The 23,111-nt window shown below is 41.6% G+C and overlaps 1 protein-coding gene across 2 annotated transcripts in view; it reads left to right on the top strand.

Moving 5' to 3' along the window:
• LOC146786128 (cytochrome P450 2J2-like) overlaps positions 1 to 23,111 on the top strand; it is a 42,210-nt gene that overhangs the window by 7,707 nt on the left and 11,392 nt on the right. For both annotated transcript variants that reach the window (XM_085635631.1, XM_085635630.1), the window contains 4 exons: positions 4,576 to 4,736; positions 10,275 to 10,451; positions 12,001 to 12,142; positions 13,977 to 14,164. In XM_085635631.1, the coding sequence (XP_085491757.1) occupies positions 4,576 to 4,736; positions 10,275 to 10,451; positions 12,001 to 12,142; positions 13,977 to 14,164 (668 nt within the window). The remainder of the gene's footprint in view (positions 1 to 4,575; positions 4,737 to 10,274; positions 10,452 to 12,000; positions 12,143 to 13,976; positions 14,165 to 23,111) is intronic.

Genomic DNA, 23,111 nt, shown 5'->3' with positions numbered 1-23,111 from the left:
CCCACATAAAGACCATGACACTGAAGTACAGCATTAAAGGACCTTTGGTTGTATTTCACCAATGGACAACACATTGGTTAAACCAGAATACAATGGTAAGTATGTCAGCAGAAGAGGCTTAAGTCTCCTAAACATGGGAGTGTTCATGGCATAGAAGAAATTGTGGCCATGAATGTCCTAGCTAAGCACATTATGCAAAAGTAAGTTAACTATGATTTTCACTCTAGTCTTGCATAATAGCAGTACTGAGCTTGACCATTTGGATAAGTGCCAGAGTCACTATCTTTCTAGATTTATCTGTGATCTCTAACTTGGGTGGGAGGAGAACAGTGGCTCCTTCCAATTTGCAAGAAATCTGCTTTTCACAGAAGCCCAGTGGCAGGAGCTTACTTGACCAGAATGCTGTCCAAGCAGCAGGGCAGAGACAGAAAGAATTGCTTTTGTTTAGGAAGATCTTTGATCAGTGGGGGCTGTGCACCTTTCCCCTGAGGGAATAAGGTGAGAAAAATTAACTTGTGACCCTCAGATTTCTCATATGTAGAAAAAGGATTAAGGCCAACAGCAAACACTGGTTTCTTAAAATGAAGACAATGTAATAGTTTGTGAAAACCAATGTAATACCACCCTGGTTGACTACTTACTTTTCTTTACCTTAATTACTGAATTGTTATGAGAATACCTTTCATTCCTATCTCATAACTGCAGCAATGGAGAAAAAGGTCCTTAAAACTGAAACTGAACTGAAACTTAAAGCATGTGCTCTGTCTGGTAGCAAAGTGAGCTAAAGAACGATGATGAATTCAACCCAGATCTGTGACTGGGGGTGAGTGTCTGAAAAGTTTCAGCGCTTTGTCCATCATCTCCTTGTGTTAGCTTTGTTCACCCCAAGTTGTCAGGGTATGCCCAGATGTGGGTCCCTTTGCTCACTTTGCCACTCAAGCTAGCCTGGCTGATGAGGGGTGTTACTCCAAAACCAGTCTGGTCCAGGGAAGACCTGGCTTGGCAGCTCGGGCTGGACTGTTCCCATGAGGAACAGGGTCAAGACTGAATTACATATGGCTGGGCCTCAGCTGTGGTGGCGAAGTGAGCTAAAAAAACGATGATGGATTCAACCCAGATCTGGGAGTGAGTGTCTGAAAAATGTCAGCGCTCCATCCATCATCTCCTGGTGTTTGCTTTGTTATACAGTTTACACAACTTTCTTTCAATGGCTAGCATTCCATTAATTAATATTTTATAAAGAGGAGTGTGAAAGACCAGGATATTGCTGCTGCAAATTTCGAATTTTTGAATTGAAAATCATAAACATGCTAAACGCTACAAAGTTTGTATGTCAGAACCCCTTCCAGAAGGCCACGTGGCACACAGGACCTACTGAGATCAACTGTGGTTGTTGAGGCCGTTTACTCCTGATGCCCCGGGCCCCAACCTGCTATGGATCCTGAGCAACTTGGCAAGTACCCTTTCTGCACTTGACTTTCAGTGTTAGCTGTGGACAAGAAGTCAAAGGCTCTCTGTAGGCAGGTATGGGTATAGGTTAGATAACATCACTCATAACTCATCAATGTCAATAAATCAATGTTCAGTCAAATACTTGTTTTTATATGAAAAAGAAATATGTTAGTTCTAACTCTATGCATTCATAGGAATAACAACTTTTATAAGCAACAACACAATCCCTTTGAGGTTGGGGCTCTTGTATTTGTCAGGCAAATCCCTGTCCCATGCTCTTCCTCGCAACGTGAACACGGTTATTACCTTTTCACTGCTGGACGCAAACAGGGAATGCCCGCTAGTAGGCTGAACTCAAGAGTTCAACTTTGAATCTTATAGGAACTGGTCAACAGTGTCTATGGTACCACAGCACCTTCATCAGCGAGTCCCCCAGGAACCAACAGGCTCAATTCAAGTGTTATCCACTCCTGCAACTCAGAACCATTCAGAGCTGACCGCAGGCAATCTCAAGCTCTGGTCCTGTTCAAAGAAGTTGGGCTGGTTGTAGTACACGCTGCAACACCAAACAGGAACTGGCTCTCTCCTGAGCTGTGCTGTTTGCTTTCCCCAGTAAACAGAGTTGCTCCCAGCCTGTGATGATGAGGTAAGTCAATATACCCCACAAGGTGAAGGTGGAGGTAGGGATGGGGAGGGAAGGGAAGGGAAGGGGAGGGGGGGATTCGATCTTCCGGCTCCCGACCTGACAACGGCAATGGTGAGATGTCTTCAGTCCTCAGGGGTCAGTTAGGGGCAGATATAGATGTGCTGGCTCGACCCGCTCGTCGCAGCCTCTATCTTTTCCTTGGCAACAGTCCGAACTCCTGGCAGCATTGGGCCATGATACTTTAAGGACAAAGCGCAGACAACTATGGTGCAATAACCCACACCACAGTGGCCCCTTCCCCGAGTCTTTATGTGCTTATATCACAATCATATCAACAATGGCACTGTCAGGCATACGGGGTCACCGCAACGAGGTGGTATGGGCTTGGTGCTCCCGGCACGGTGCTTAATGCACAAAGTCATTCCAAAGCTGCCCTCTCCTGGCATCCGGGGGTGTCTGAATCAATCCTAAACATGGGCAATGACCCGATAAATGCACAGCCATTTCCTACCTCCTCGCACTGAGAGTCCTCTCTGCAACGCTCCCAACTGGACCTCGCTCCTTCCAACACTCTCCTATTCCTCACCGGCACACTGGTCTTGGCAAGCAGGCAGGCACTGGTGCTCCAGGCTCCAGTGCAGGTGGTCTTGGTTTCCCTGGGTGATGTACCTCACCTAGAAGGGAGACTAGAAGACGTTGGCCTCTAGTCATGATCACAGGCATGCACATGCATGAATCTCGTTTGCCTGTGACAATAAAACGACAGCATTAAAGATCCAGACAACAGTAAGTCTGAGCACTCAGGGCAGAGGTACACGCCTTTTACCATGCAGAGGACCTTTACATCACAACATTGCAGAATTTAATAAATATTAGTATTCTGGATAGACCCTAGAGGGCAATCTCAAGAAGTTTCTAAGGCCTGGCTGATCATTACTTTTACTTAGTACTTTTGATCTGTATTGGTGCTTACAACATTCCCATCATGTATATGAATAAGTTAATAACACTGCTTTTTAGGTTTTTTACGTTTTTAAAAAGAGCGGCTCGAATATTCTTTTGGTGATATATATCTGACACAACTTAATTTCACTTATTTCCAATGAAGATTGTAGTTAGCAGTCTGAAAATGGTATGACTTCTCCAAATTCGAGGATTTTCCAGAGCATCACAATGATTGCAAAATTTAAAACGAGTTACAAGTAGATTTTCTCAGGGTGAACCCTAGAAAAAAAACTAAATGTAGCAGGGCAATTCACATATCAAAAAGGTTTGTTCAGGCAAATTGCCTAAAATGTTTTTTTCCAGGAAATGTTATCTTCTGATGAAGATTTCTGAAATTGACAAACCTCATAATTTCACAGAAAGGGGGTCATATCAGTGTGAGATTTTCTGAATGTAGGAACGATAATGCAAACCTTAATATGCAAGCCTTTCATGGTTGGTACATTCAGTTACTTGGTTGATACTTTCAATCCTTGGTTGGTGCGTTCAGACCCTGTGTTGTTGAAAGATTTGCTCAGCCAGAGTGAGTGTCTATCAGTGGTCAATGCATGGACTCCTGAAGATGCTCCTGACCAAAGTGAGTCATAGTTTAACTTTCAGGGCTAGGATGATGTGATTGTAGATTTCTGGCAGCACACGCATAGAAGCGGAAGTCTGTGTAGCAGGACAATTAGAGATCTGAAGTACGGTTCATTGATGTAATTTAGCCGGGCAATAGCTAGAGTGATGACCAACTGATCCATGTGGGTGCTCTGGTGCAATTTATGTTGTTCATGACTGCTTAGTGACTATGAACAGGGTTTTAGGAGTTGCCATGTTTCGACACAGTGAACACGATCCCCCATGGCCTGTTTTGTTTATGAGTGACTCAGTGTTGGCAGCCAGTTAGCAAACGATAGCAGTGTACTTTGCAACCTGCGTGATCTCTGTTGCCAGAACATGGTTTGTATTATTTTGTGCAGTGAGTTGTTTGGTTACTATTCTTAAGGTACAAGTACCTTATGTAACTGAAATACTTTTAAAGTGTTATTGGTTTATGTAAACGAATTCTGGCACAATATTCATCAATATTTCAATTATAATGATTGTGGTCTATTATATCTAAATTCACTCTTCACACAACCTCCTTTAAACTAGGCCTTTATTGCTCAGCCAGGTTGTCTGGAGAGTCAAAGGGGCTTACAATACCAACTTTCCATCCCAGACGCAAGTACTCATTGTTTTGGTTAGAGGGTACCTTTGTAAGCTCAACGTTGATATTGCTCGGTTGCTCCTGTAACTGAAACAACCAGGGAATCAACCTGACAGCTATTGGTTATGAAGAACAATGAAGTAGTAGACAGAATGCTTGAAAATAAACTGCACAATATTCCTGTCCATGGTTTACTCTTATTTTGCAAGGTGTTTTAAGATGTGTATCCCAGAGCTGCCCATAGCATGCTCCAGTCACTCTTTCCCTCTTTTTTCCACAGGGAAAAGCCTGGATCCCACTCAGGCGATTGTCCTTTCTGTAACCAATGTTATCTGTTCAGTGATTTTTGGGCACCGCTTCTCCAGAGACGATAAAGAAATCCATCACCTCATTAAAGCAAATGATCGTGTTGTTAATAATCTAGGCACCAAGTGGGTCCTGGTGAGTATCACAACAGCCGCATATTCTATGTTATTTGTCAATCGTAGGAACACTTTGAACCAAGATATTTGTAGGTTTGAAGAAAGGTAAAAATTAGAAATGTGAAAAAAGGCAGGTACATGAAGGCAGGGCTTATTCATAAACTGCAATTTGTAGTAAGTTTAGTAGTACTACAATAGTAGTACTAAGGCACTACAATGCTGTTTACAAACCTACCAGAGTTACCTCCACCTCTTCTATCCTTTCTATGGTGTGAACCTCACAAATGGAAGTTTTCTACCTAAATGTGGGGGGCTAACGAAAGGAACACACTTCCTACTAAATATTTGGGGTTTAGTAAGGAATGAGGATGGGTTTAGAGGTGGTTAGGGAGGCGTTTGGTGGGGACATACACCGGCCCACAAAAGAGTAAGCTCATTGCTATTCACAACCTGAAATTCTAAAGTTACTACAGACAAGAAGAGACCCAAAATAGAAATACATAGAAATACCTCCAGCACCACTCATGGACTCCAGCACCTCACGCTGGTAGACAAAACCCTCCCATAGAAAAAAAAGATTGGCATGGATTAAAATAAAAATCCATGGGAAATACTGGTAAATTAAATGACATTATTTAAAATATTTACAAATATAAATGAATATAATTTCATGTTAAAAAATCGAAAAAAATATTTATTATTTAATTGCAAAAAATAATAACTTTTTCAGATCAATGAATTAATGTTACATATATAAAATCAATTTGAACTAATATTTAACATATAAATATGTTTATATTTTTAAAAAAGTTTTACATTTCCCCAATACTTTCCAATAGAAAGACTCCACAGTCGGGCTGGTGATCTCCCTAAGATAAAATATAGGGGAAATGTTAAAAGGTAGTTTAAACTTTTTAACAAATCAGTACAAACATATTTATGGTATTTATTGCAGTATATTATTGAATTGTCATGCATTAATAATTATTAAAACTGATGCATGAAATGAATTACAACTAGAGTAATTATGGCTTAATAAAATGAATATCACATTAATTTATAACTTGACAAACCTTCGTTAAAATATTTTCCAATTAAATAATAAATATGCTTTCTTTTTAGTTTTTCTAGTGTGGGGCTGGACTTATTACTGTTTCGTTTTGGCAGTATTAACTTACACTTGCACGTTAGGCTCCACCCCTTTTCACTTTTGAGTCATATTTTGTGGATATCAGAAAAAGAAGTAAAGTTATCTACTTCAGAAACCCTGCTACCAGATCGAGGATAGGTGTCTGGGCACAAGTAAATAAGCCTTCAGACTCACTGCATAAACATCATTAGAAAGACCTGTGGTTGTTAAAGACCCTGTGCGTGGTGATAGGAGCAGAGGAGTTAAAAGGGCGGAAGGGCAGAGACAGGTCGAAAAAAAGGTAAGGAAGAGATAGTGTAATGGGATAAGATGTGGGTTTGTACTTATTGGAAACAGGATGATGAAACTGCGGGAAATAAAAGCCTCCATTTTAATATGAGCTGTGGCTGAGTTCCAACATGGTTAAAACAGGCAAACACTTAAAAATAAACACTGCAGGCCCGATTCACAGAACTAACTTAAGACAAAATCCTAAACTTACTACTTTCGGTATTCACAGAAGTTAGGATTTTGTCTTAAGTTTGTTTTAAGACAAACTTAAGACAGACTTAAGACAGACTTAAGACAAACTTAAGACAGACTTAAGACAAAATCCTAACTTCTGTGAATACCAAAAGTAGTAAGTTTAGGAATTTGTCTTAAGTTTGTTCTGTGAATCGGCCCCTGCAAGAACTCCCAAGATCGCCTTTAGGACAACAGACAGCAAGGCTTTTATCACAGAATATGCATGTTCTTTGTCAAAATCAGAGCTGAAAACATCAGTGCTAATAAACACATTATTATATCCAAAGTCATTTAGTACAAAATGAAACAATACATTATTGGCATGACACCAAAACGACCTTTGTAAAAAAAAAACCACTACTGTCACTTTTGTAGTAAGCATCTGTTTGCCAATTGTTTTCATTTTCCTTAACCATTAGAATGTCACAAGAATGGGGTTTCTAGTAGCTCCCAAACCTAATTGATAGAAAGGTTAATTTTGAAAGCATGCAGGCTTGCAGTGTTATCTGCTTTTGTCGTTTCCTGAAAAACAGAGTATTTTCATATCATGGTTTCCTTTTCATCATGCACATGGGTGCAGACTACATGTCTGGACATTACGCATCTGGACATGGCTGCTTTCAAGCACTCATGCGCTGGACTTCCTTAATGTCAGATGTATTATTTGAATGGCAAAAACGGGTCCATGTGATATTGTATTGCATTGTAATTGTATTGTAATTGCATTTATATAGTGCCTACTACCGCTAATGAGGTGTTAAAGTGCTTTTTCGGCGAGTAGCACGCTACTCTGGAACCCACAAGGATTAGTGGTGAATTAGTATAGTGAAATGTAAGATTAATTTGAGCTGTGGATATGTTACTCTGTTATTGGATTGAGAAGGCTAGTGGAGGGATAGAAGAGGGAAAGGTTTGCATTTATTTAGCACTTGCTATCCCTGATGAGGTGTTGAAGAGCTTTTCGGTGAGTAGCACACCGCTCCGGAACCAAATTATTTGAGCACTGAAGCCTCGACCACGGTGAGTCATGGATGCTTCTCAGCCTATTTGCTAGGTTTTAGTCAGGCATGTATGTGGCAAAAGCTTAGCTTTGTGTTACGTTGTGCATTTTACCTTTAATGCACTTGCACTATTGGACAGTTGTTAGTTGACCTGACACAGCCATCAAAAGTACTAATTGGTTTGTCCTTGAACAGTTGCCCTGTTTTACTGAAAAACACATGCAGTGGAAGCTCATTAGCAGCCCTACAGTACCCAAAGAGACAACATGCCAGAACTTTTCGACCACCAAAAAAAGAAAAATCGGGGACAATGGTGGACAAAGACAGATTACCTGCACAAGGGATGTCCAGCATAGTATGAAGTTGGCAATACAGTCCTAATGAAGAACAGTTGGGGAGCAGAATGGAAAAGACAAAACGTTGTAGCTTCAAAGGGTGGCTTGGGACACCAATAAGAGAAAAGGATCAACCAGAAAGCGGGACTGGGGTGGGAGACAAAGGGAAAGAGAGACAGTGGCACAGTGTGTGGCAGGGTAAGGGGTGAGCCAGGGAGTGTGGTTGGATTAGAGGCGTTGTCACCCCCTGTTTTAGCAGCTACGGGTGTGGGAGAGTGAGCGGGTGGGAGGAAGGCAGGAAGGAAGGAAGGAATGGTGGATAGATGAAATAGTTGAGTGAAAGGGTGGATGGATAGATGCATGAGTCAAATGATGGATGTAAGGATGGATGAGTGAAAGGGAGAGAGGATGGATGGATGAATGGATGGATACGTGAGAGAAAGGATGAATGGATGAGTAAAAGGGTAAAAAGAAGATGGAGTGAAAGGCTGAAGGGCTGGAAGAGCGAAAGGATGGATAGATGAGTAGTTGGATGGATGGAAGAGTGAAAGGAGGGATAAAGGATGGAAACATTAAAGGATGGATGGATGCTGAAAAGGAGGGTAAATGGATGGCTGGATGTAAGGGTAGACAGATGAATGAGTGAAATGGTGGATGGATGAGTGAGTGAAAGGATGGATAAGTAAAAGGGTAAATGGATCGATGAGTGAACGGTAGGCTGGATGATCAATGAATAGATGGTAGGAGTGAAAGGGTGGATGGACAGAGTGATAGGGTGGATGGTCAGAGTAAAAAAGTGGATTGATGAGCGGAGTGTTGGATGGTTGAAAGGCTGGATGAATGAATGAATGGATGGATGGAAGGCGGAATGCATAGGTGTAAGGATGGATGACTGAGTTATTTGGTAGATGGATGGATGAGGTTTGATGGATAGGTTTGAAGATGGATGGCTAAGTTTTGATATGGGTAGGCAGATGGATGGATGGACGGATGGAATGATGACAGACTGAATGATGGTTGAAAGGTTGAATGGCAGACAGAATGCAAAGGTGAAATGGTGGATATCAGCAGGTGGATGGAAGGATGAAAGGATGAATGGATAGATGCTTGATTAGAAGAGAAAAACAAGCTCTTGTGGGGAGTGCTGTGATTACTTTCTTCACTTGCTTGGTGCCATAAGAGCTTTGGTTCTTAGTGGAGGAGATTTACATTTTCTGGCTACTCACTTGGGAGACAAGCAATACTGGGAACATGTACAGCGGCAGCAGGAATTAAGTGTTAAACCAGAAAGTTGGACAGTGAATAGAAAATAAAGAACCGAGACCAGAGTAACAGGGATGAGCACCAGGTGGGATTGATGTATGTAAGGACTTGGGACACAGGATACAGAGCTACATGGCAGAGTGCTACTTGGAAAGAGGAAGTAAAGGGAAGGGCCCCACCAAAACATGAGGAAACTGGTGGTCACATGTAAATCTTAAGTATTGCAACTACACACAGTGAGTGGATGCAATACATTTGAAATGTGTCAAGTGGAATAGATTGATACCAGGCACTCTGTTCTAAATTCACCTATAAACAATAAATTACAAGCTTTACATTCCCTTCAAACACATACCCATGATCAACCTGTGTGTTGCCATTTTATTACAGTGGCATTACCAAGAAAAGACTCACATTTCAGGCCCCGACACGGAACAATAAAATCTGGTTAAGAGGTAAAATTAGGAATGGAACAATGTTTTAGTATGAGCCTGAGGGAAGCAACCCATTTCAGTATGTGAACCTGCCTCTCACAGTCGGGCTTTTGGATGTACAAACGATTGAGCAGTTTTGAAAAGAAACTCCTGGAATATTTCAACATTTGAAACATGGTAGAGGGCTGGTTTAAAGGATGACTAGGTAAAAGCTCCTTCAGACCACCTCATTATGAGAGCAGACCACTGCTCCTGGTCCCAGATGGAACCTTTAGTGATGCATATTTCTAATCCATCCTAAATTACAGTCTCGCATTCCTCGGTAATACCTCTTAGGCAGGTAAACAAGAAAACATTCTCACAGCTACTGAACTGCCACCCTTACTTTGAAGTCCTTATTACAAGCCTGGGGGGTGCTGCACTTAGGAAGAATGGACGCCTTCATCTCAGAGGGTGTGTTACCTGTCCATCACCATTTAGTTGTATCTTTGTGATGAAGCCAATGAAGGCAATGATCCTCAGTGGAATCAAGATGAAATGAGACAGGATTTAATCTCTACATGTTTACACCTAGTTCCTGCATTGTATCACCTCTCCTGTACAGTTCATACCATTACACAATTCTCTTATGTTCTATTTATTTGGAGAAATACTTGTTAATAAGCTTGCCTTAGACACCCACATATACACACACATAGGTTAAAAACACTATGCATGGATGTCTTCTAACAATCTAGATTAGCTTTTTTTAGAGGGGGAAAGAATTTTCAGCAAGTCCTCTAATATTCTGCCACCATTGACAATGATAAATTAAAGATATTATCAAAAAAGACCATTCTTCCTAATCATGTCCCATGCCTTTCACCCCAGCTCTATGACACTTTCCCCTGGCTGATGCGGCATCTTCCAGGACCTCATAAGGATATCTTTAAAGGCAATGCCTTAGTGGAAGAATTTGTGAAGAAGGAAATCAAAAGTCACAAAGAGAATGGAGTGTCTGAAGAGCCCCAGGACTTGATAGATTTCTACCAAACTAAAATATCACAAGTGAGTATTTGCTGCTGTTACATTGATTGATCAGTTCTGGCTCTGATAAAGTGCTCTAGCATATGGGAAACACAAGAGGCATAAGGTAGGACATCACACAAAAGGGATTTTTGTGACTGTTTTCTCATGTGAGCAGGCAGTTTCCAGGATGCATTCTGTGTAACAGTTGACTTTATGATCTTCTTGTTCAATCATTTTATAATAGATGCCACAACAATCAAAAAAGTAATACGGATGAAAAAGAGACTCTGTGTTGACCTTATGAAATCAGACTATATTTACTCCATATCTGCAGTTTACCCTCCTACTGAATAGAAGTCATGTTATTCTGCACCATTTTCAAAACCTGCAGAGGCACTGGCCAGGAATAGCTATTGTATCTAGTTCATCACTATCATCGGGAATAACCTACAATTGGGAAATTAACTTAATATTGGTGGTTATTGCACAAACATTTGCATGTTCAGTACCAAGCTTTATTCCCCTTTTAAATTCCGAAAGGTATTACCTACTAAAATTCCACAGGAAATATAAACGCTGTTTATCCCTGTAATGTTTGGATGTTAGTCCATATTCCTTCTTATTCCGATCACTGCGCAAACAGGGTTTTGTGCACTGATCATTATCATCCGGGTCCCATAATGAGAGCCTTAATTTCAGTTTGAAAAGAATATTGAAGCATAAGAATTAGAGCTCCCTCCTGGTTTGCAACTCTGGCATAACTTCAGTCCCTCCTTAATAAACCAACCAAACAGATATTTTCCAGAAGGGCTTCACTCAGCTCCAGATCAAATGTATGAATTTCTCTATAACATGAAACTCGGCCACAAGCCTCAGTAAGGTTAGCAAGGTTCCCTCTGTCCCTAAAGGATCGTTCTGCAAACAAAGCCCCCACAACCCATTGATAACCTAGAATCCTTGCATAGATGGTATAGCTTTTAAAAGGGACTGAAGGGCAATATATTTGGCTCTTTGTAGAACAAACCTAAATCAATACATGTTATGATCACCCCTTTGATTCATTTTATCATTCTCTCTTCCTTTTCCTCTTTCATAACTGCCCTGACCAGTTACATTTCTCTTTTACTGAGAAAGATATTGCTTTAACCCTCCCTTCCTAGGATGAAGTCATACGTTCTACTTATTTCTCCCATTGACGAAGACCGTGTTGACTTCCTTTCCACTCAAGACAGAGGTCAATTAATCTCACCAATACCTACTGCAGACATAGGCCCTCAATAATATTCATAATCCACCCATGTAAGAGTAGACAATCTAACCCTCCACCAACCTTCAATACATAATGTGATCTAAACCTACTTTCAAATCAAATCTGTAATTTTACTCATCATCATTAGAAGATACTGGTCTTCTTACACAGAAACACATTCCAGAATTGTATGCATTCATTTTCATCAATTCCATTTTATGAACAAAGCTAAACTCTTTTATATCATCCATTAGTCCTCAAGAAGGCCTATCTTCACAATATGTCATGCTCTCTCTACATTTCCTATCTGCTGAATGTGAATGTTTTTATTGCATCCAGGACTCTCAAGATGTCACCTCTACGTTTGATGAGCATAACATGATCCGCCTTGTGGCTGAACTCTTTGGAGGTGGGACAGAAACCACCACCACCACTCTACGGTGGGCACTCCTCTATCTGGTGAATCGACCAGAAATCCAAGGTGAGATCTAGGATAGATACAACAAACTTTTTTTTTTATTATACACTATACAATTTGAATTTAGAAGTCAAAAGAATTACCATGTTTCATAGATTAACAGACATAATTAAATATGTTTATCTGGGGTGCAGAACATTCCACAAAGAGATGAATGTTTCATTCACTGTCCTGAGCCAAGGGTTGAGTTCAGACTACATGCCACAAGTGTCACAGCTGCTCAAAACAACTCGCAAATATCCCCGTTGATAGACTATAATTGGCATGTTTGCAAAAACAATCATTTATTTCAATTCATAAAAATGCCAGGTGTGTCAGGAATGATATCACCTAACCTTGAAACCTCCTCCATTTACATCACAGAATGTTACATCATATTACCTATGATGGCATTGCTGCAGCAGGCCATTGACACTGGAGAAGTCAGAAGAAGTAACATTAGTAAACAAAATACAAGCAGTGTAAGATTTATTTTAACCCCTTCAGTGCCCATGACGAGCTGGACTCGTCATGGGCTGCGGTGGCGCTGTGCCCATGACGAGTCCAGCTCGTCATGAACTCCGCCCGCTAATGAAAGGCGCGGCACTGGGCGGGGAAAGGGGCGGGCATGCAAGGGGTTAAAAAAGTGAATGCAGTACACCATACTAGATTTAGACAAGGCAAAAAACATTATAAAACGAAACCATAGCAATACGTCGATTCAACAGATGTGGTAGCAACAGATTTGTTTTATAACTCATCACACATGTCTGACTCTTACAACCAATTTGTGGTTGACAATAAATGCCAATTAAGTTCATAAATTAAAGCAAAACTATAATTGCAATTTTGCTCTAATACACTTCATCTGTATTTCAAATTTGCGTAATTCTGTAGAGGACTGCCTTGCTGAGGGGAAAGAGCTACACCTTGATGCTGAAATCATTATTGGGTTAGTGTTTTGTTACCGGATCTTTTATCTTGTACCAGTAGAATCATATGTGAAGGGATGTCTAGCAACTTTATTATATTTATATATAAACGTTGTTGAAATCAGAACAATTCCTTGTGTCTCTAATGGTACCTCACAAGGGCTGGTCCTCATTTTAAGATAAGTTAAGATTTCTGTAGAGATGTATTGTCTGTGCAACCCACCATCAATAATAGTCTACTTTTTTCCAAAATGGCATTGATTTGTTCCGCCAGCGAGATCGTCTCAAAACAACAGAAGCCACTGTCTGCATAAAGGCTCTTCAGCCTCCGGTCACATATTAGACCTCTTTGCTGCATATATAACTAGGCAGAGCAAACACTGGCGATATATGGACGAGACATGCATGCTTCACATTTGAGGCTCAGTTTTATATTGGACGTGCCTTGTGGTTTCTTTCATAGAGGGATGTGTAAGCCTACAGGCTTTCTAGCTGGGGGAGGGACCATCCACACCAAAGTTAATGAATATGACCCAATAAGGGTGAAGGTAACTTAAACTGCTCTTGCCAGTTCTATTGCTGGCTTCTTTAAACATGCTCATTTTTTATTCCAGCACTCTTAATTGGCCAGATTTCACAAACAATTCAAGTAACATAAACTGAAAATAATCAATAACATTTCTGAATTGATTATCTGAAAGAGCAAGCCACTGGTATTTGGAGTGAGGATTTGATTGCATTTGATGGAGCTGGTGTGGGTTGACTTGAATCGACGCGAGTTGACTTGGGCTGACGTATTACAACTGAGGGAATAGAGGGACTTGGATTGGGATTTGTTGCCAACAACTGTCCTTAATATAGATGTATAGATATTTGAGGGTTATAATGGTGCCATTCCTCTGACCTGTGTAAATGTTTCTCTCCAGATAAAGTTCAGAAGGAGTTATCTGCTGTCTTTGGTGAATCTCAGGTCATTCACTATGAGGACCGAAAGAGGGTTCCATACACCAATGCTGTAATCCATGAGATACTACGCATAAGCGGCATTGCATCCATTGGAATGATTAGGCAGACTGCAAAAGATATATCGATGCAAGGGTTCAAAATTGAGAAGGTATGTATGAATCAGCATTGACAGACAAAGGGGAATATTTACAAGACCTGACGCATCGGCAACAATGCGTCAGATTTCTTGTTTCCTGCTGCAAATACCCTAACAATGTCATGGATGCGCTGTATTTACAATATAGTGTTCCATGGTGCAAAGATTCACGGATGCATCAGAAATTCTGATGCATCTTTTGGCTCTAAAGTGACTCATTGCTGGAGTTGGCCGTAAGTCTGACGCAACTCCAGCAATGCATCAGAACACAGAGGCGAGTCCAATGTTAAAAGACCTGCATCAATCCTTACGCCTGGTGCAGGTATAATGCGATGCAGGGCTCTACAAACCGGCGCACTGGGCCCAATCCGTCAGTTGGTAAAGATAGAGCACTGTGGAGCACTGATTGCTCCACCGCTGCATTAAAAAAAAAAATGACTCTCTGTCAGCACTAGCTCCTTGTAAATATGCTCCAAAGTGGGAAGTAGAGTAGGATTTGTCATCTGATAAATTACAGATTTTATTGTATTGTGAGGCAAGATAACACAGAATACAAGGTCTGCCATCAGAAAAGGTGCTGCCACACCAACATTCTGACAGGGGGTATGAAACAGACACTGAAGTATCTCTCACCAAGCAAGGTAAACAAAACACATTGTGTGACAGTAAGTGAAAAAGATAGTGCCTGGCTTATCCAAGGAAAAAGAACAGATAGAGCGGTGTGAACAGTAGAAGCAAAAGTTGGAGCAGGGCAAATGGGAAATATCAAGAGGAGAACAAGAATGAAGGGGTAAAAGGGTGTTCTAGCTGAGGAAATAACCTTTATTTGTCCAGCTTAAAATTATTTGCCAGCATGGCATTAGAATTGTTGGCACTCTAGAAACATTGAGTGTTTCTCCAAAGTATGCAGAACAAAACCAAGGTTTATAGTCAGTAGTGTAAAAGGCAACGTAAGGGAGGATGATGATGAATAGAGGGGTTTTCTGTTCAGTGTAGAAAGTGACACAGGACGGAAAAGAAAGCACAATGAGCAAATAAAAGGAAAGAAAATGCCATTGTAAAGTCGAAAACACTAAATTTTATTTCCTGAACTGCACTCCAGGATTATTAACAAGCGGATTACTCATAGTAGAAATACTCAACTACTAGAGTTACAATTACTCAGGAAATTAGAAGTATTCAAAATCCCATTCAAAGTTTTGTTTGAAAACACTCTTTCCCCCCAATTATTTTTTTATGCACTTGAAAGCTCAGTATAGGTTTGGCAGATGTTTCCCTTGCAGGTGTTCTATTGTTCCATTGTCTGTAAATCATTGTTTCAGGACCTAAATATTACCATATTACCACTGGTTACACCTTTGAAAGTTAATGTGAGCTTCCTCTGTATTGTCACCCTAACACTGGAGTGCAGAGAATGTTAATTTGCCATGTTGCTATTCAATCTTATAACCACAACATTCCTGTATGTTGTTAAACCGAGTATTGGATCCTAATGGACAGTTCATTGTTCTCAAAACTAGGTTTCAGCAGAATTAAATGTCCCCATCTTCTGTTAATAATCTTTCTATTTGTAAACAAAGAGCGTTCGTAATTATTAAAGTCTTTTTTACAGATCGTAATGTGTTTCTCCGGGTTTCAGCTCTTTCATGCATCCTCATTTCCATATTGCCACCTCTTCTCTTTGCCTTTCTTTGAGTGATTCACTTAAATGTACATTTTCTGGCCACATTTCATCACCTCCTTATTTAGGCCCACTACTTACCATACCATTCTATAAATTGATTGGCATATGAGGGAGCAAACCTTGAACCTAATTCTGTGCTTTGGACCTACCTAAAGAGTTGTTTTTGATCTAGAAAATGAAAGTTATGCACTATCAATTAGGCCAGTTGTAATAGTAGTTTGGATGGCAATATCGATTTGCTAATCATAGTCTTAAATACATGTTATTTTCTTTGTACTAAGCTCATGTATGGGCTTCTGACCTCATTTGCTAAGAGATGGAAATGGTTGTCCCATGGAATGTTTTAAATCATATTCAAGAAATCGTGTGTCTTTTAAGTAGGAACATGATAAAGTAGGTAATAGAAGGTATTTAGATATTTTGAGATCCCTCCATTAAGAGCCCCTATGTCAGATATTATGGGTCTGATTCACAAATGTAAGCATAAACGTTTTTGCAGGTTCACAATACTTTGGTACTCACAAACTACAAGTTTAATTTTACTAATAGTACGTTTGTGACTGTGGAGACTCCGCAGTTGGGATGTAGAACTACGCACATAAAAGATAGGTCAGGTCTATCTTTTTATGTGCAGAATCTCCGCCACAAGTGTGGGGTCTCTGTAGTCATAAAATAACTTTTAGCAAAATTCAACTCATATTTTGTTAATACCAAAAAAACGTAAACTTGCACAAAAGTGAATCATACCCTTTATGTCCAAGTAGGGTTTTGGGTGTGAATGTTCACCATAAAATCAATCAATTGAAAATTAATATTGATCTTCTAAGACTTAAAAGCTTTAGCAAAGAGCAATTTTCTGGAATTGATAGCTGGAGCCCACGAACCCCTATTTTTAAGCACAATACCCAAATAAGAGAAGGACTTGACAAATTCCAACCTGTTGTTACCAACAAAAATATCACGGCACTTGGTAGAAGGCTTAGTGCGTTTCATTGTAAAAGTTTTGGCGATATTTACCTTTAGGTCTAAATTAGACATATACAACACAAAAATTGTGACTAGTCTCTGCAGGCCTAGTGGTGTACGAGCCATTAAAACTGCGTCATCAGCATATAAAAGTACACCAATAGACCGTTTGCCAACAATGGGTATATCTAGACAATCCCTATATAGGGTATCCCCCAGGCTATTTATTTAGAGGGTAAACAGGAATGGTGCTAGTACGCACCCCTGCCTTACCCCCTTTCTGACAGGGAAATTATCACTGAGTTCTCCTGTTCTCGCATAGCGAACCCTACCCCGGGCATCAAGGTATGATTGTTTTAAGAAATTAATGAAAGGGGTTTCCACCCCCATGGCCTCCAGTATGCTCCACAACTTCTGATGGTTAACACCATCAAAAGCAGAACTCAAATCGACAAAACACAGGTATAAACTCCCCTTTTTTGCCTGTGTATATTTCCCCAATAGGAGGCATAAGTTCAAACTCTGCTCCACAGTGCCAAGACCTTGGCGAAAGCCGTACTGAAGCTCAGAAATTACACCGGCATTCTCTGCCCACATTTGCATTCTATTTAAAATAACGCGCCCGGCTACCTTCACTAGAGAATCTAGCAATGAAATAGGTCTATAACAAGCCGGGTCGTTACGATCGCCCTTCTTAAATATCGGGACAAGAATTGATTCCGTCCAGGTCGGAGGGAGGCCGCAAGTACAACAGGCCCGTAGGACCAGAGTAAGCAGTGGGCCCCACAACAGGGGCAAGATTTAAATAAGTCCACAGGTATACTATCTGGTCCTGGGGCTTTTCCGCCCTTGCTTGCATTAATGGACAAGATTACCTCCTCCGTGTTAAAATCAATATCGATTGGGAGGAAGTTAGACAGAGCAGGTCCGGGATAATCACCCTGGGGGGTGTCATCATGATTACAATATAATCTAGAGAAATGAGACACCCATTGATCCTCCCCAATCGAAATTTCAATGCTGGGTAATTTTTGTGTAGCAAGAAACGGAGCGTTCACCGCCCTCCAGAACCCTTTTGTATCCTTGATGGCTGAAGCTTGCTTTAGCGCCTGCCATAGGTCATTCCTTATGACCTCCTTTCGCTCTTTTAAGGACTTTTTATACGCCGCCCTGGCCATTTTGATGGCTTCCTGATCTTTCATGGGCTGGTGTAGGACGGCTATCAAGGCTGCATGCGCCTTACTACACCTATGGTCAAACCAGCCTGGCCTATCTTTAAAAGATCTTTGAGGATCTGATCTTAAGTTAGTTTGTATGGCCTGTGTAATTTTTCAGAAGGAGTTAACGATATTGGAGTCCAAGGCGGTCTCATCAAGACAGACAAAAAAAATCTGTTTTACAACTAGTCAAAAGTGACTTAGTTAACTGAAGTGAATCTATCCCTGCCCATTTAATAGTGTAGCCATTAACCCTATTGATGGCAATATCTTGTGAGGCCTGTGCAGACGCGTGTTTTTTAGATAGCACGTTAGCTGGCAAATCCAAAATAACACTCAGAGGATAATGGTCACTGAAGGCAACTGGATACATTTTAAAATTAGATATCCTACCAGCGTGTCTGTTTGATATTAATAAAAAATCTATGGTCGAGCACAACCCACGGCCGTTGAAAGTATGACTAAATGGGGAGGCAGGTGAACATAGATCATTGGCAAAACCCAAATCCTGGGTAAACTTAATTAAATTTAAATGATCCCCAAACGGAGTATGCATGAAATGGGAGATATCTTTCTCATCGCCAGACAATAAACCACAATTACCGTCTGCTGCATGTGGACAAGGTCCCAAATTAAAGTCACCAACCCACATTATACAAAAATCCTTGTTATTACCCTTTTGTGCTTTATCCAAGGCCTTCTGTAGCTGATTTAATACTACCACAGATGCCGAGTTAGGTATATTATTGTAAAAATTAACAAGAACAATACAATGTGTGCTATCAATGCTCAAGTTCAGGACCTGAAAATAGCATAACAGTATTTATCATTGGAGATTATCGAAAATTGTAAGTCATCAAAATAAATTCTCTTACAGTTATTATATTATTAGTTAAGAGGGACCTGAGTCTATGTTTTGTGACCTTCAATGTGAACATTTTGGTCTTGATCCTGTCAATTATGGGAAAGGTTAAGGTCTGTTTTGACATTTGATTTGACCAGTGGTTGACCCACAGGTCGATTTAGATGTGGGGTTTAAACATCAAACTTCACTTTTAGAGGTGGATGAAATAAACCATTCCATCTGGGGAATTGGCCGAATTTTGGCAACTCCACATTACTCTTGTAACGCCGAGTTCCGGCCAAATTCTGCCAAATGACTCATGGTCGAATTTTTTCGGCACGCAGACCCAGGATGGGAAGTTGAAGAGCACAAGCAAGATTTTGTGTTCCCTAGCGCAATTTCCGGGTGCTAGGAGGATATCTGGTGAGGTTTTTTCAGCACGGACGGTCGGGGCTGTCGCAACCGTTTCCAATCAGAAGCCTGCAGCTCGAGGAGAAAATGTACCCAAGTGGCAACAAAATCAAGTTGAGTAGTTGTGCCTTCTGGCCCACCGCGTGGTGCCGTTCGCGCTGATTTTGCAGCGTGGAACACACTCTCGGTGCTGAATTGCAGCTCAACTTGGCTATTTCTGCCCATTGGCAGAATGTCACAGACTCCCGCATGGTTTTTATGTAACTCCGCAGAATTCCGCAGAGTCAAATTCTGTGAGTTCTGCCCACCCAACCTCTAATCTTACATATGAGGTAATGTATATTCCTTTCATTTTGGCAAGCAAGTCATATGTACTCCAGCAATTTATTTTTAACATAACACATATGTCTTCCAGAAATTAAAACCTGCATTCAAAATTATATTATTTATTCATATTTGTTTTTGTATACATGATCCTCATGTGAGAGTGAAGGGGCAGTTACGTAATAAAGCAACATATTTATGTTTGCACATATGACTGTGTTTCACAATGGTTGAGAGGCAAACTTAAAATATTAAATGTCAGTGATGTAAATAGGATAATGTAATTAACATAATCATACAGGCAGAGAGCAAGTTAATTTTGTCTTTGATATGTTCAGGAAAACCGAGAGTTGTTGTATTTGGATATGTGTGAACGAAGATTGCTCATAGTGGGCAAAGGAATAGTGTTGCGCATGATAAAATTAAACATAACATAACTGTAAAGTTATGTCCCAGAAACTGAAGTGCATGATCTAATTTTAAAGGAGATGTAGATTTTCAAAATCGGACATTAAGTATTTGGAACATACGGCTCAAATGAAGACATGAAACTTACAAAGATTGTGTTGTGGTTGATTGAAAAAGCTTAAAAAATGTGGTAAAAATGGGTTTGAAAAGGCACCGCATTGGGAGCGTCAAAGGCAGTTCCTGCAGGGCATGGACTGTCAAGTACATGCCCTGCAGGAACTGGGGGTGCATGCACTGGGGCACAACACGTGCCCCCCTGCATGCACCCCATGGTGCAGAGGCCTGTAGGGACCCTTTTTTCCTCACCGCCACACTTTTCATGACGGTCGCACTTCCATGAGTGGTGTGGTGGTGCTTGGCAGTGCCGTAGAGGCATCGACAGGAATATTAGAGGCCTCAGAATGCTGCACCACCACCAGGGATTCTGGATCCCTGGCAGCAGCAACGGTCCAGGTGCGGTCCAACCGCAACAGTCCTAATGTGGCGGGCAGACCGCCACCACGAGTTTGGCGGTCCATTAGACCACCGATCTCGTAATAAGGGCCATAGACATTGAAACTAAGTTTTAGCTGCAGTAAGTTTTAAACTGCATGAGAAATAAAGAAACTCTTACTTTTGCACAAACATTTGCACTAAATACATTTTATTAATTCCTTCTTATGGTATAATAAACATATCAATATCAAAAAATGGATACATTTTTGGGAAATCTTGGTGTGACACAGGAATTAATTCAATCAACCATATATTCCATAATTAATAAAATATCCCCTTCCCTACAGTCCAATTTCTCTTGAAATTGCCAAGATCCTTTTTTTGTTTAAATCTGTTTTTATTGACTTTGATGTTACATATTCATGAAAGGCAACTTGCTGTGTTGAGAGCCATCTATACATTGAACCGTCTACCAATATTAGATAGACATTACTTTAAGTAGGTATTCAACATAACATGCATACCTATGACATTGTTGGATCAGGAACGAGGTTAACCCCGACAATCAATCCATTTCACTAAGGGTAGTGGTTACAATACAATAATTGCATGGTTCCATTAGTACATTGTACAGAGTCTTTTCAGATCATTCAGCGTGGGCAATTGAACAGATGTTATGGTCAAGAACAAACAAAACCAAAACCCAACAACAGCAGCATTGACCGGTGTCTGCGTGGTTATCCCTCACAATGCCCCCTCCCTCACCCCCATCGTCCCACTTTGTGGCATCAGCTTGACAGTTGCCCCCTCTCATTGGCTGCGGCTATGTACGCCCTGAGTGTTAAGAAGTATATGTGTGTGCGCATGTTATTACGGTTGTCTACCGTCGGGGCCCCCGTCACTCACTGCGGGCTCGCACCCCCCACCCTCGGTCTGTCCCTCAAGGCTGTCCTCCTCCGTCTGCTGTAGGGCCCGGAGCAGACCCTCCCACTGGGCCGCTATGGGCTCCTTCCGCAGCCCCAACGTTTCTTCCCGCAGGATGGCAATGCCCTCTGCTTTGGCCCATGCTAAAAGCGAGTACCTCCATGCATGTATATGTGGCGGATCCTGTGCCTTCCACAACTTAGTTAGAAGCCGCTTGGCGACCACCAATTCCAAGTCAAGGAACCGAGATGTGACTTTTGTGCCCGGGGTTCTATGAAAATGGTGTACTAGGTAAACAGTCCATTCAAAGGGTATGTTGCGGTTTGTGCATGTGTGTAATTGCCCACTGACTGTGCGCCAATATGTATGTATTCTGTGACAGCTCCACAGCATGTGTATCAGTCCAGCCCCTGGTTCTGCACAACGAGGACATACTGCATCCGTGAGGTAAAAGTACCTGTTGATCGTCTCGGGTGTAAGATATTCTCTGTGGACTATGAACATTTGTATTTGTCTGAACCTCATGTTTCTGGGTATACGTACTGGGCTCTTTATTATCTTTTCCCATTCCCTGTCCTCCAACTGTCACCCTAGATCTGTTTCCTATTTGCGGCAAAGTGGATCCAGACTTATCGCTGCATGTATTCGGAGTGACGCCGCGAACCAGTGAACCAAATGCCTGCCCAGCCCCATAACGTGGAGGTACTGTATAGTGAGGTGTTGGCTCGGTTCCGTGGTCATTTCCCCCATCTAGCAGTTAGTGACGTAACCAGCGAGTGGTGCCTTAGGAATTGCCCCGGTGGCAGTCCCACATCCTCTACTAGGGATTCATATGGTATAAGTGTGCCATCCTGATACAGATCTCCCAGGGTCTGTATGTCGGCTTCTCACCATTCCGTGAGTGCAAGAGATGTGAGTACCCCAGGCCCACTGGGAGAACCCAATGGTATTGCCAGTGCATAGGGGACTAGCGCTCTGGTGAGGTAAAGGCTACGGCGGTAGCATTTGTACGCCACCACCAGGAGGAGCAACGCAGGCGTTGCGACTTTAGTGGCCGGATGAAAGAGTTTGGTTATTTGTTTCAGGGAGCGAGGAGGTGATGTGGTTGCAGTGTCTTCAAGACCGCTATCCGCAAGTGAGCGGGCTATCCACTGCAGTTGTGCAGCTAAATAGTAGTGCTCAAAACAAGGCGCAGCAAGACTCCCCTGGTCGGTAGGCAGGTACAACTTTGTTAGTGCCATTCTATGCCGAGCGTTCCCCCAAAGGAAGTCCCTGAGTAGTCTAGCGAGTGTAGCAAAGAAGGACGCCGGAACATGTAAAGGTAGATTAGCAAAGTAATACAGGAGGCGGGGGAGGATTACCATATTAGATAGTGCTATCCTGCCAGTGACCGTCAGCGAGAGTGTGTTCCAAAAGTGTACCTGTGACTTGATTGCTGTTAAGGCCTTTCCAAGTAGAGTATAACCCGGATCTTGGCTTCCCTCCCCCAATGCATGAATACAGGACTTGCTGGCGTTTACTCTGAGTCCCGAGATGTCGGCGAAGTCACGCAGCATATGCGCTAGCTGGGCTGGTATATTCTCTAAGTCCCTCACGTAGATCAGGAGGTCATTTGCGTACAACGACACTTGGTGCACAGCATCACCCAGGGGTATTCCATCTCCCAGCGTCGCACGCAATCCCGCC

The sequence above is a fragment of the Triturus cristatus genome, chromosome 11 (genome assembly GCF_964204655.1).
Source record: "Triturus cristatus chromosome 11, aTriCri1.1, whole genome shotgun sequence".
In the NCBI taxonomy this organism is placed as follows: domain Eukaryota; kingdom Metazoa; phylum Chordata; class Amphibia; order Caudata; family Salamandridae; genus Triturus; species Triturus cristatus.
The sequence above is the reverse complement of the archived record's forward strand: the minus strand, read 5'-3'. Positions and strand labels throughout refer to the sequence as shown.